Below are 15,280 nucleotides of genomic sequence, written 5' to 3'. Positions count from 1 at the left end.
ATGAAATCGATGCATATGAATAATTGATACACTTTCATGAAAATTTTCTCTACACACTTTTTCTCTCACAACTTTTTATATTCTCTATTTGACTTTCTTTCTCTCTTTCTCTCTCTCTCTCTCTCTCTCGCTCTCTGGGTCCTTCATTATTGAGAAGCTTCATATAGGTCCCAGGAACGTTTAAGGCCATTTTTGTTTTGTATGTAAGTTATGGGATGGTTTTAGGCTCCTCCCTTTAGCATATGATAATAAATTAAGATTTAGTTTTCAACATTAGACTTTTAGGATATATATTAACTTTGCCATTTGATTTTAGGTAAGAAATTATATTAAAACATTATACAAATACCATGCAAAAGGTAAGTAGTTTAATAAATAATAACTTCAGAAAATCATTTCCAGACAAAAACATGTGACAAAAAAATCCTCCAAAAACTGGAAAATGGTTGGTTTTCAGACCCTGCCTCGCCAGTTTAGGTTCCAGAGCAAGAAGGACGGAGAGCCATGGTTCTCCAGGAAACGGTCTCTCAACGAACAAGAACAATCAAGTTCCTTGGCACGAAGACCACCCAGGAAAAAAATCACACTTATTTTTATAATAAATAGTTTTGGAATGAGACAGCAAAAAATGTTTTTTATTTTATTAAAATTATTACTTTAAAAAGGAGAACAAAAACCTACAAATATCTAGGCGAAGATATATTTATTTGGAGATTTTAAACATTATTCCAGCCGTTAAAAAGATCTCAATGAAATCCAACATATTCTTAAGTATCCTATATTTAATTAAAGATTACTAAGTATAAATAATATTTGACTATGATTTTTGAGAAGCTACTTAGAGTTTTGTAAATGTCTAAAAAAATAATATTTATCCACAAACATATGAGATTCGATATTGGGAGCCAGAAAAAAAAGGAGCCGACTCGCGGATTTTGTATGTTTTGCTAGTGGAGCCGTCAATTTTATATAATTTTATTTTTTAAAGTATTTTTTTTATTTTTGCTATGATATTCCAACGTAAGAGAACTGATTTTAATTTGATTCGACAGGAGAAAATGTTAAGTAGGAGATTATTCAAATGATAACCATTTTATATAAATTTAATTTGGGCACATTAGTTTATTGTTTTCCTGTATTTTTAGCACCGAAACTTCTCTAAAACATAACCAGTCTATCTGTTTGTTTTTTCAAGTTTTTTTTTGGTATATAAATCTACCCCAAAACAAATACTACAAGGATTTTTACAAATGGCTTCAAAACCGATTAATATCCGCCATATTAGAACCAGTTCTAAGCCATACTGAAAAATTATGTGTAACATAATATTAGAGACAATTTTCTACGAGTATTAAAATAAAAAAACATAAAATTTATACCAGTTTTGCTAACCCGAGCCAATCGGGATCAACTGGTTTTAATATTATATTTTTTCCTTCTAATATCCGTTAAAAGATATCTCTAATACGAGGCGATAAAAAAATAACTATTTTCAGTCTTCATTCGCTGCAATGATTATAATTTATCTTGTTCTTTAGGTTTTAAAAGTGTATTTAATTGTGTTTTTAAATCTTAAATCGATTAACCTCTATCATCAGAAAAAAATTGAAAACATAATTTTAATCTTAATAGCATTGCCTTATATGACCAATGATTTTTTGATTCTCCCAAAAAATATGAGTTTGGTGAAATTTTAGGGCGAAAGGTTAACTTTTCCTGTCAAAAATAATCAGTTTGGATTTTTTGATATTATGGTGTTTTTACACAAATTCAATTATTTAATTACAAAATTTAAAATAACTAGCGGCTACGTCCCTAGCCTCTAGGGTATCTGTATACAAAGGGGCAAGGAGGGACTAGGAAAATAGTTTAAAACCATCCCAAGACTAAAATCTGAAAACAAAATAGCCTAAAACCATCACAATACCTATGTGAAGATTTCCTAAAACAGAGAACCCAAAAGATTCTGTATTTATTAAGATCTTAAGCTTTAGACAAAAAATCTTACTATTTTATATAATAGAACCAGCGGCTTCACCCATAGCTTCTAGGGACTATGCCCCAAGAGGTAATTAAATAAAAAAATAGACACCTGCCTCAAAAAAATCAGATAACAGACATACATACACACGTATTACTATTTTTATTTTAGGATTGCTATTTTGTTTTAACACCATACTCTTCGTTTTATACAGGGAAGGAGGGAACATTTGGCTGTTTATTATACTGTCTTATCTTAGTAGCGTTTTCTTATTTGTTGGCTGAACAAATTTTTGGACTTTTTAAATTTTGAATGGTTGGTTCATTTAGTTGAGTTTCCAAATGTTTCAACAGCTAAGGAGTAATATTATGTATCATCGGGGATGTAAATCAATTTATCGGCCATTGTCTTATCCCTTTTGATCCCTGGTTTTACCACATGCCAAAATGGTTACTCTCAAATTTCGCCTCTCAAGTGTATTCTTTTTTAAAGAAAACTTCACATAGGTCCTGGAATGGTTTTAGGCTGATTTTGTTCTTAATATGAACTTAAGACATAGTATTGTTTTAGGCTATTTTTCTATTCTCTTCCTTTCTACGAGTGCAGAGTCACTAGATGATAAGTTATAAGCCATAGGCGGTGTATAGATTATTATTAGTCGTGGAAAGCAGTCTAATATACGATGCTCTTTCAGTATTGCTGAGAACCGGTTCTAATCCACTGGATATTAATCGGTTTCGAAGCGATACTGCAATATATGTTCTGATGACTAGTGATATGCGAAAGTGAAGACTCGTCCCTAAATGTTTATATTTTAGTGAAATGCAATACTTTTTTTATTTTACTGTTAGCGCAGCTACTTTAAAACATTGTACTGTTTGTCAAGAATCTAAAGAGATAAGACACTGGCCGATAAATTGATTTACATCCCTAATGATGATACACAAAATTAACCTTCTGTAGTTTACAATTAGTGGTTGAAACTTTTGGACACTTAACTTACTGAACCAGCCAATAAGAATATAGTCCCCAAAAATGTTAAGTCATCAAATAAGAAACGTTAGGGACTAATGTAATAAACAGACCAATGTCTCCTCCCTCCCTTTTAGTCTGTTCATGCTGTTGTTTTTTCGCATATCTTATTTGTCATTAATTAGCCTACTAGCTTACTATTACTGCGCTTCTTATGAATAAATTTCAATAAATGTGATTTTTTATTAAATATCAGGCCTAACATATTGAGGTCGTTATCCTTTAGCACCCCTGGAGGAGGACAACCAAGCACTGCTGGTAGCCAGTGCACCAAAGGTCATCATGACCAACAAGGACAATTCCAGCCACCAGATGATTTGGGGAGTCAGTTCTTCAGTAGAAATACCTCCTTCAAGGAATGGATAATATATTAAAATAATACAATACAAGGGAAGGGGTTAAAATACTGTATGTCCACACCCCGTGGACCCTTTGACGACTTTCAAATAGGTCTTTCATGTCAGCCAATAGAGTCTGGAATATTAATGCAGCCAAGTAGCTACAAAAGAGAAGAAAGCAATATAAAGGTCCCCAGCACAGATTCCAGGTAGTTGTCTGGGTTATAAACCTATGCTTATTTCGTTTATTTTGAAATTCTTTATAATTCTAAAACAGTTCTGTTTTAAATGAAAAATGTTGTATATTTCCTTTATAAACGTGTTCAAGTATCCAATTTCCGTATCTATCTAAAACAAACACTATTATTATTTCTTATATCATCATGAATAAAAAAAATCAGAATTATAAAGGTATAAATTTTATTATATTTGTGTGTAATTAAATAAAAGTTATTGTGTATTATCCAAACTCATTTAATATTAGGATCAATATTCAAAACCATCTCAAACCAGGCAAATTTAATAATATATACCAAATACCATTTATAAGAAAAATATGAAAAAAATATAAACAAAATGCAAGCACTCTTTATTTAAACTGATTGATCACACGCTTACAATATATTAGAGGCGATTCATTTTTAATGTTGGTAAATTGTGTTCTACAATGCTTATTCTCCCTATCTATATATACCCATACCCACCTATAATTTTCATTTAACTTAGTTCTAAAATTTCGAAACTATACAAATTAGAAGATTCTTTCTAATAAGTGGAGTCACGTCGTGAACTGGCGAATCGCTGTAAATATGATATTTTAATATTAGAATTTTTCCGTTCACTTTTTAGCATCATTAAAAAAATGTAAAATCAACCCATTTTACTGTTATTTAAATAATGTCATGTGCATTTTTATGAAGCTTTTTTGTTGTTGATGCAATTTTCATTATAACAAGGATAACAACATCCATAAAAGCAAAGGTACAAACGAATATGAACACTTGTAGAGTGTCAAAACTTAATAAGCAGATTATTAAATCTAAACAAAATTGTTTATAAATGTGTTGCAAATTGCGTAAATGCAGAATTCTGTTTAAAGACATACCTGAATTTTAAGACTTGTTAATAGAGATGCTTAGCTTAAAATGATTAACATTTTTGTCCAATGAATCAAGTTTGAAATCGATATAACAATTCTGACTTGCCTAATTAAACTAAAGAGCTAACCGTTACTTACGCACGGACGTTCAGCGCCTTATTATAAAAACGCTTCGCTTTTAAAAATTTACCAGAATTTTGATATATTTAATCAAGAGTCAGGTGTTTATATAAAATGGTTGATTTTAACACACAAAACGTGTTCTATAAAGCATTATTTCCATCATAACAAAACTCTGTAAGTCTTTTTCTGTTTTTTTTCGGCCACACCCTTTTTGTTCCGCTTTGTAACCCTTTACTTATATTATATCTTAAATATATTCATACCACTTTTCTCAACGAATATTAAAAATTCATTGAGGAAAATTACTAAAATATTTTTTTCTGTTTTGACAAATGTCGACGTAAATATTAATTAAACTTTTTAAATCTTGATTAAACTTTTTGCTGTATCTAAGATAACTTATAACTTATAACTTGAATGTTGGTTTGTGGGATAACTTTTGATTTGCCATTATTCATGTTGAGTTGATGTGCATTAACTTCCGCGCATGTATCAAATTATCAGAACTGCATGATTATGATAACATCCATTTCTTTATTGCTTGATTTTCATCTATTAATCCATTTACCCCCTGAAGACAACTCCCTTTAATGTAGCTGTTTGCGAATATGAAAAACGCTGCCACTATGATAATGAAGTGCGACTGAAAGAATCCAGCGGACACGTACAGCCAAACGAGTGCATATTATAGAGATGCTTCACTCTTAAATTACAAATAAAATGGGTTTAAAATATGTACAAGTTTATTCTATGAAAGTCAACACAATACTAACTAATTTACCTTTCCAATTATGAGCCAGGTATAGAATATATGATTAAACTCCTTCCCCTTTTGGTGTATTTTGGTGGAGGACTCAATCTACAAATTGACATAGGTTAATATAAAATATCATTACAATAACCTGGCTATATAACAATTATTAGGCTTTTCCAATGGAGCGCAGCTACTCCGTTTTAGATCTGTCTACTACAATAATATGAGGAAATGAAGGACCACTCTCTGTTATTCATGTTTACCAATCACAAATTTATTATATAATTTTCAAAATTGGAACATAAAATTAGAGGAAACACGCTTCAAAATAGGTTAATATCATTCTAAATAACTTCAGAATAATTTATTATTAACGCAGCCACTCTATAACTAGAGCTGGTTTGTTCGTCTTTTACCATCTTATTTGATAATCATGGTTATTGCTGGTATTTAAAATCATTTGTATATTAGTTTACTGTTCTTATTTCATGTAATTTAATTGAACTCTTTTATGAACATCATTTTGTCTTTTAAATGCCATGTTTTATCAAATTTTTACCCAAAATTTATTTTTATCAGTGGCGTGCACAGGATTTTGACATGGGGTGTATTCCCCTTCAGCATGTTAATATCTGCATTATTGTTTTTTTTAATATGATTTTATAATTGTCCTTCAAATGGTAAAAAGGTAAAAAATGTTATTTTCATAGTAAAAAGGACGGCTACACCCAAAACCAACATGTTAAAATGGTTATTACAAAAGGTTCTTAAAGGAAGCCTGCAAGAAATACCACGCTTTAACTGCTGAAAGACTGCCACAAGTAGACCGAATACCCCAAATTTGAAGCCTTTTAAAATGACATTTTATGTACAATGAAAATTTTGAAAGAATTGCAATGCTCATGTTGAAAACTTTGAAATTAAACTACGTGGCCTAGAAACAAAATTATAAGCTTATTTTTGTCATAAATTTAGGTTTCCAGTAACTAATTATATTTTTACAATAAAAATACCCATTTTTATAGCCAAAATCATTAAAAAAAAATTAGGTTTTACTTGCGTTGTACCGAATGTACTGTAGCCAATCAGAAGGCTGAATCAGCTTAACAACCAATCACAGCTAAGCTTGTATTAGTTTACCCCTTTGTTTCCGCTAAGATTTTCGTTTAAAAATGCAATTTAAATTGAATTTTTTTCATAGATTTTGACTATGAAATGTGTTGTTTTTATTGTAAAAATGTAATCAGTTACAGGCAATCTAAGTTTCTGACAAAGATAAGGTTATAATTTTGTGTCTAGGCGACGTAATTTAATATTGTTTTTTTCTTTTATATGCATTGGAAATCTTTCAAAAATTCCATTGTACATAAAATGCTATTCTGAAATGCTTAGAACTTTTTTGTTATTGAAGCTGAAGGCTTTAAATTTGGGTATTGGGTCTTCTTGTGGCAGTCTTTCAGCAGTTAAAGCGTGTTATTTCTTGCAGGCGTCCTTTAAGTAACATAGTTCATAATTTTTTTTTTAAAGATAGTTCTTTTGTGTGTGTGTTATGTATAGGTCTAATAATAATTTCATGTGTAATAGGTTCGAACGTAAGTACTTACTATAGTAACATAGTGGTTTTGCTGATTAAACGGAATCTAAATATATGTTTAAACCTAAATGGGTGGGTCATTAAACACAATTACATATCACGATATACAAATTTTATGCGTAAAAACAAGTATTTGGCTTAACTACTCTTTAACTCTTTTTTGTTTAGCATTAGCAAAACTATCTTTCTTCTTTATTATCATTACTTCTATAATTTCATAAAAGTGGCTGTTATTAGCATATTTTTTATGCTTACCATATATAGACAAGAATACAAGTTGGTATGTTGATTCGTTGAACAACCCTACCCCACCCTTAATTTGAAAAAGGGGGGGGGGGGCGGTATAGTTTTTTTCACTGTGACTATCTAATGCAAGGCTTATACCTGCGGTGCCTTAACAGTGTAGGGCTACCTTACCCGACCCAGGGAAAAAAAGAAGAAAAAACAAAAAACTATCCCCACCTTTATTTCAATTTATTTCGAAAATTATGAGGGAACTTTGTGTGATAGCGCTAATGTTTTATTGTGAGACATTTTGACACACAACTCATATGGTTAAACCAATATTTTCCGCCCTAATGTGAATGCTTTCCTTCTTGTTTAATGTTGACTATAGGAAACATGTCATAATGTTCTGTTATTTTGTTAACATAACATGATAATATGTTAATGTAAAGCAGTGATTTGTTTTGTAGATAGCAAAAATATCTCTAAAATTCATATTGTCAAATTGAATGCATCTTTAGTTTTCAAAGGTTATATAATAAAGAGACAGTTCCATAGAAATTATTGTGATTAATCAATACCTATATTGCGACATTTTTACTTCACAGAATCTTCCAATTTTCTAAATGCCCTGCCAAATTGCTTCAAGATCCATGTCAGATCTACACAGGGGAAAAAAGCCTATTGGTGAGCTTGAGTTCTCCAAACATTTATGTAAAAATATACATGACAAAAAAATCCAATATCTATTTTGCTTTTTTCTGTGAAATATTGTTTGTATAATACGTAGTTTACACAGACTGACATTGACCATGTTTATATATACTTATTCACACCATAAAATAACCAAAATTTAAATAAACAAGTAAAACAATATCCGATGTAACAATACCAACATAACAATGTTTAGATTTAGAATTTTACTCTAAAAAATAATTTAGATAAACAAGTAAAATAATATTTTTTATGTAGTATAGCTACCATTAACAGTGTAATATAATTTTTACACTATAAAATCATCAAAATGGACCATTTTTAGGAAATACAATTAATTTTAAAATATCGATCTTTCTTTCTTAAATAGAATATTCCAAAATTCCATACCAGTAGTTTTGGAAATACATGACAATATGATTAATTTAATCCCAAAAATAATCCTAAATTCAAGAGATTAGGATGAAGATATTTTTCCAGGCTAGGTTTTAAAAGTTGTAAAAGCCATTAATGAAATATTAATGAAGTATTATTTATGTTTTAAATATCATTTTATGTTTTAAGCACTAAGTATAATAAATATAAAGAGTAAGGTATAATAATGGATATAAGATATACGTCAATATATTGACTGGGGAAAATTTCTTATGAATTTAGCTTGCTAATATGGACCTCATTTATTTCAAAGAGATGGATGGGAGGTATCGTTAGTTTAGCAAGCATCACTTTTTTTAGAGAACATGGAAATCTGATACAACATCCAAGTAATAATATATTGATTTAAACTTAACTCTTTCCACTTCAGTACAAAGCATTTTGACCTATGTATATACTTATTATAAAATATATATATGAATGCACAGTAAGACTGGTATATATTCCTCAGCATATAATGGATTATTTCCACATAATTTGCTTGTGCAGATATTTCACTGCTGGATCCTCAGGGATCAGGGGATTATTAGTCCTGTGGAAATAATTAGTAAACATACTATTAAAATGTTTATAATTTAATGTTAAATGTTAATGATGACACAAGGTGAATGTTAACCATTGATTCATCAATTTCTTTATCTATAATACAAAGTAGCTTGATGTCTGTCCGTCTGTCCGTCTGTCTGTCCCTTAAGATCTCGGTAACCACTGAACCGATTGGATTCTACTCTTCAGGGTATATACCTATTCGTCCTGTGGTGGTTTTAAGCTATTTTCTTGGGGGGTGGGACACCCCCAACCCCCCTAAAAACAAAAAAACATCCCCACCATTTTTTTATATTTTTTTTTTGTAAGAAATATCCTTGGTCCTTTGTAGAAGATTTCCTTTGTGGAAGATTTCCTTTGTAGAAGATTTCCTTTGTGGAATATTTTTTTTTACAAATTTCACCTTACACTTTTTTTACCATCTCTTGGGGCAAAGACCCTAGAGGCTAGGGGCAAAGCCGCTAGTGATTTAAAATAGAATTAAATTTGTATCTTGATGTAGGTTAAGCATAAGAAAAAACTTGAATGAAAACATGTCCATATTTCAATAATAGTCACATCTATGAATTATGAAAATAAAAATAAAGGTAAAAGATTGTTTAACTATGCTAAACAAAAATAAGTTAAAGAATAGCTATTCAGGAAAAATAGTTCAATTTTGGAAGAAAAATATTTTATTTACTGTCCCTTTATGGCTGATTGGTATATATTGAGAGGGTAAGGACACAATAAAATTTATGAGAAGTTTTAATAGATGCTTAAAAATAACCATTATTTAATGAATATATGTTATTTTTCTTAGTTTCTAATACATTAGCAATTTGTTTTGTACAAAGAAGATGAGCAAAAGTATCTTTAAATTTAAAATGAAAAAATAGAGATAATTTTTTTGGAATTACCTAATTTTTCTATGGTGTGTTTGAGAAAGGGTTATGCAATACTAGAAAATAGAGAGACAGAGAAGAAAGAAGAAGGGATGAAGGGTGGAATCATTGATGCAAAGAGTCAAAGTATCATATAGAGATAATCACACTAGGACTTTACTAACGTATAAATTGATATTCAAAGCATGATATAAATATTGTCACATTAGGACCCTAATAATTGGTACAAAGAGTCACAGCATCATCACACTTGGACTTTAATAATTCATAAATTGATGCACATATTCACAGCATCATATAGCGATTATCACACTATTGCTTTAATAAATAATCTAAATTGGTGCAAAGAGTCACAGCATCATATTATATAATCACAATATAACTTTCATAATACCTAAATTGATGCAAAGATTGTTAATATTTACACCGACTCAAAGCTTGAGAGCGCCCTTATCAATTATCACAATTGATCTTTATGAAGATGATGATTACCAGTACTTTGATGCAAATAGCCACCCCAATAATTTATCATTACTCCAGGATTTCATCGCTATTACCGACCAACAGACAGACAAACCAAGAAATAAATTCTAATTGCTGAGCATTTTGGTCACACATAAGATATTAGTAAATACAATGTTTGATAATCAGAAATAGAAAATGATTTTCTACAATATATGGTAGGAAAAAAAGATTTTCTTTCTGAAGGGGTGAGGTTTTATAAGAGATTTAGAGTTAATATAGAAATTTCATAAAATGGTTTTCCTCCCTTTTTTGATAAAAAAAAAACCTTTAAAGATGTCATTATGGTCTATAAAGGGTTATTCGTAAAATTTATGACTACATCTCATAATTGTAAGTATTTGTCATAGTTGTAAATTGTATGTAAATTATCAGAAAAGGATGAAAACCAGTGACTGACTAGTCTAAAATGTTTCTGTCTATCATAATAGAAAAAGATTGGTAATTACTATTGTGTGCAAAGGGAGAAAGAGAGAGAATAAGAGAAAGATGGTTAAAACAAGGACAATTATATCAATAACTACTAGAAGCGCAGCAACATAAAGATTATTGTATTTTTGACTTAATAATAACAATAGATTGTTTTTAAAAAGAGAAAGAGATATGCTGTAATGTAAAGTTTTTCTGTTTGAGAGAGAGAGAAAGAGAGGGAGCAAGTGAGAGAGAAAGGGAAATAATGAGAGAGGGAGATAGGAGTTAATGAGACATAAATTCAAGGACAGAATGTAGTACATATTGATTATACAGTAGGTACGCTTCTTTAAATGTGAGAAAAAATTTAAGAATGAATTGAAAGAGATGTGTAGAATGGGGGTTCAAAATTATTTCAAGGAGGGAGGGATGAAAACGTAGGGTTGGGGGGGGGGGGGGGGGTTGCATTTCATATATATTTCTTCTGCAAAATCCAGGACAGTCACAGATACTCATCATATTATTTTTTTGGTTGTAGTCTTATCCCATCTTTTGAATATGTCTTCTCCTGTAATGTTTTCTAAAATGATGATACTTTTTAAGTAGTCTCAATGATGTGCACCTAGAGGGGATGGGTAAACAACCTATATGGTCATTATGAGGGGCACTTCAAACCCTCCCCTCCCCACGGTATGATTTCACAGAGTGTTTATAAAATCTAACTATTTTCCCACCCTAACCTCCCCCCCCCCCACTCCCCCAAGAAAACTTTCTAGTGGTAATTGTAACCCTATGGAAATTTTTAAGGACACAGTATTTGTGTATTACTTTATACACAACATCTGTCCCTGAATTTTTGCACAACTCCTATAAATATATATGAACATGAAAGTTATATAAATATATGAATAGGGTGTTTGGTAAGATTTCAAAATCTGCTCCAGTTTACGGTAAAATGTTGCGCTGGCATCCACCCCAATTATGGTAAACAAAAATGGTCCTTCTGTAGATTTTGATTATTGGTGGAATGTTTGGGACACTGCTAGTTTGAGCCAACCATTTAAGTTTTTAAACCATGGAATTAGAAAACGTGTTTAATAGATATTGGGTACCAATATAATTTTCAGTTCCTCTTCCGTCATAAAGAACTTTATTGGCTGCTAGCAGCCAAACAGCTGTTATATTATGTTTTCTCATTGGTTTTGCAAGTGATCTGAAATAGAATAACATGTATGTTCAGCCGTTTGGCTGACTTGTTACAAAATCAAAATCAGTCTTAAGGAAAGGTTTTTAAGCAACATTTTACCGTGAAGTGCATGAGATCCAGATTTTCTCATAAATTTTGTCATATCATATTCAATTTTCTGCACCATAGGGGAAGGGTAGGGAGATTATTTGCAAAAATTGTTGTCATAGGTTAGAGGTTACTATGTAAAATCTGGAAATATTGTGTAGTTTTATTTATGATTTCGTTTTTTTTCAGCCACTAGCTGATTACGCCGGCTTAAAGAAAACATAGTGTCAGAGTTTATTAGCAACTATTATTTAAATTGTATTTTTAACCAATAATTTAATATAGCATGGTATTATGTCTGAAGCAAAAGATCTTGTAATATTATGTCTTACATAAAAAAGTTAATACTTTTCTAAATAGATCTATCTATTACAAAGGCAGACTAATTATAATTTAATAATAATACTTTGTATTATATGTATGTACAGGGTGAGTCAGAAAAAACTGAGTTTTCCGATTTTCTGATACAACCAATAAGAATATGGAAAAAACAATTATAGGTTCTTGTTCTCTATAAAAATATACATTAAACATAGAAAAGGTGTTTTTGAATATCTCTGAAAACAACGGCGCTTTTTAGAGCATAAAGATTTCAAAAAGTGTGTGTGATGACTTTTTTGGCCATTATTTTGTACTTTTTAGGTAGATTTATTTATAATAAAAAATGTCTACCATTCTAAAAAGATAAACAAACATATATTTTGATTATTAAAATTTTTATTCAACAGATTGTAAATATTTAACATCTTAAAAATACAATTTATTTAAATTAAATTATCACATTATAAATCAAACGTTTTGTTGTAATCAAAGACTATGTTTCAAAGCACTTTCCATCATTATTTAAGCATAGATCTGCACGTTTTCTGATATCTAAAACTGCTCTACGACACATGTCAGGATCCATCTGCCTAACCTCACGTTGAATAGCTGCCTGCAGTTCATCCAGATTGTTAGGTTTAGGATAATAAACCCGAGATTTTAAATAACCCCACAGAAAGAAGTCACAGGGATTTAAATCTGGTGATCTTGGTGGCCATTCTCTTTCAGCTCCCTTGCTAATCAGTCGGCCATCAAACTGGCGGTGAAGATAAGCAATGTTTCTTCTTTCTGTGTGGCATGGAGCCCCGTCCTGTGTCCAGGTGAGGTTGTCTAGGTTGTCACCATTATTTGCCCTGACTTCAGGCAACACATGGTATTGGAGAAGTGACTTATTTTTAGCTGCATTCATTGTCTCATTGCGGTAAAATTTGAGACCAAATAAGCCAGATGCTTTGATTCCACAAAAAACAAGCAGCTTCTCTGACACAAAATTTTCATGTGCAAGGTTTTCTGGTCGCCCCTTCCCTACTTCAGCATACATTCACACATTCTGTGAGTTAACATGACCTTTCAAATCAAAACAGGCCTCGTCCGAAAACAGGATATTCTTCATTTCACGCACTCTTTGTCTAGAAACCCAGTTACAAAAGTTGATTCGCCTGGGAAGATCTGTATCCAATAGTCTCTGGCGCCTGACAGCCTTGTACGGATGATATTTCAACTCGGCAGATATTCTACGCCAGCTGGTCTGACTAATACTAAGTTTATTTCGTCGGCCTGAGTTGATTGGTGATTGGTCTCGTCCAATACGGCCTAAATCCTTTGCAGAATCTCTATCCATCAACCTTTTAACCCTACGCTTATTTCTCTCTGTCACATCCGTGCATGTGCGGCCACTATGAGTGTTGCCTGGAGAATCTTTACTGTTACAATTGTGCATTGTAAACTTTGACAATTGTTTTTTCATAAGATTTCTCACTGTGTTCTTTGCAGGCAGACGAGACATGGGAAATGCTTCCATATACTGCTGGTTAAGCTCTGGCCAATAGTTTTTTTTTAACACACTTAAATTAGAATAGTCAAGCATAAGTTTAGTCCTTTGTTCAGGAGAAAACTGTGCACAAATCATTGTAATGACTTGATAGCTTTAAGGTATAATTAAAACTAAGGTAAATAAAAAACTATTATTAAGATTTAACCACCCCATGACCGGAACACCAGCTCATGACCGGAAAACCAGCTCATGACCAGAAATATTTCAACTTGTTATCTAAATTCCTCCCCCCTCCCCCTAAATTTCCTCTATATTTGGACTATGACTGGATTTAATCTCCAAAATCTCCGCCCCCTTTTGACAAATTATACTTGTGTGTTATAATAACTTCATTTAAATAGGGTAGGGCTTCTAAAAGGCATTTTTATCTTAAAAATTCAAACCTTAATAACTTTTTTATCTTAAGAGATTTTTTTGTCAAATAAAAAGGTTTTTTTTTCTTTTTACTATAAGCTACGTTATTATAGAAGATTCTTTTAAACCACATGCATCACAATCAAGAAATATGAAAAAATGACAAGTTGCAGTATTCTAAAAATGCTTTTGTAAGGAGCCAAAAAGCATTTCACCTATAAAACTCATTAAAGTACTTTTCTTATACCTTTTTCTAAATAAATATTGAAATTTTAAGATTTTTTTATACAAAATAGATGAGTTATTTTAATTTTTCTTGATCAACATTTTTCACACAAGGCATTTTTTGACACCATACACCTATCATAGAGGCCGCATTTTTAGAGATAATGAAAAACACCTTTTACAATTTTGATGTGCTTTTGTACAGAGAACAAGGACATATAATTATTTTTTCTGTATTCCTTCTGGTTGTTTCTGAAAATCGGAAAACTCAGTTTTATTTGACTCACTCTGTATATCATTAGATTTTACAATGACTAGGGCAAAGCTTCCTTTAACACCCAGTTAAATTCAGTGCTAGCCAGCTACACATTATCTTTATTATTAATATAAAAATCAGCTGGATGTATTTCTTTAACTGTAAAACATAAACCCGTCAAGCGGCTTGGGTACGGATGCCGAGCACTGATTAAATATATTTTTGCTGTTCACAGGTCTTAAAGGACAAACAAAAGCACTAAAAAATCTAGGTTGGGTATTATGCATTTTTACACACAAAAAGATATATTTTCCATTGTTTTTGTGCATGTAAATGTACATATTATATTTGTATATGAATATAAAAGAAAAAACTGAGCAGCCAAGCTTGAATGTTAGGCTGTGGATTCCATGTCAGGGAGGAAGGGGACATTGGACTGTGTATTACTCAATCCCCAAAGTTTCATAATAACGTTTTAGTATTCGTTGGTTCAAAAACTTTGGCGATTTTTATTGAATTTTGATTGGTTGGTTCAATAAGTTGATATCCAAACTTTCAACCACTAATTGTATTCTATAAAAGAAATAGTTTAGTGTATAAACATGGGGAAGGAACAT

General features: G+C 31.2%; 1 protein-coding gene across 1 annotated transcript in view; it reads left to right on the top strand.

The window, feature by feature from the left end:
• The first annotated feature begins 442 nt into the window (after positions 1 to 442).
• Positions 443 to 15,280, top strand: part of LOC145326584 (uncharacterized) — a 109,378-nt gene continuing 94,540 nt past the window's right edge. The window contains exons 1-3 of the mRNA XM_080169955.1: positions 443 to 522; positions 3,210 to 3,371; positions 3,838 to 3,864. Of these exons, the coding sequence (XP_080026081.1) occupies positions 443 to 522; positions 3,210 to 3,371; positions 3,838 to 3,864 (269 nt within the window). The remainder of the gene's footprint in view (positions 523 to 3,209; positions 3,372 to 3,837; positions 3,865 to 15,280) is intronic.

This window comes from Acartia tonsa, chromosome 8 (genome assembly GCF_053477335.1).
Source record: "Acartia tonsa isolate MP-2025a chromosome 8, ASM5347733v1, whole genome shotgun sequence".
Lineage (NCBI taxonomy): Eukaryota > Metazoa > Arthropoda > Copepoda > Calanoida > Acartiidae > Acartia > Acartia tonsa.
Note: the sequence above shows the minus strand (reverse complement) of the source record. Positions and strands in the feature narration are given on the sequence as shown.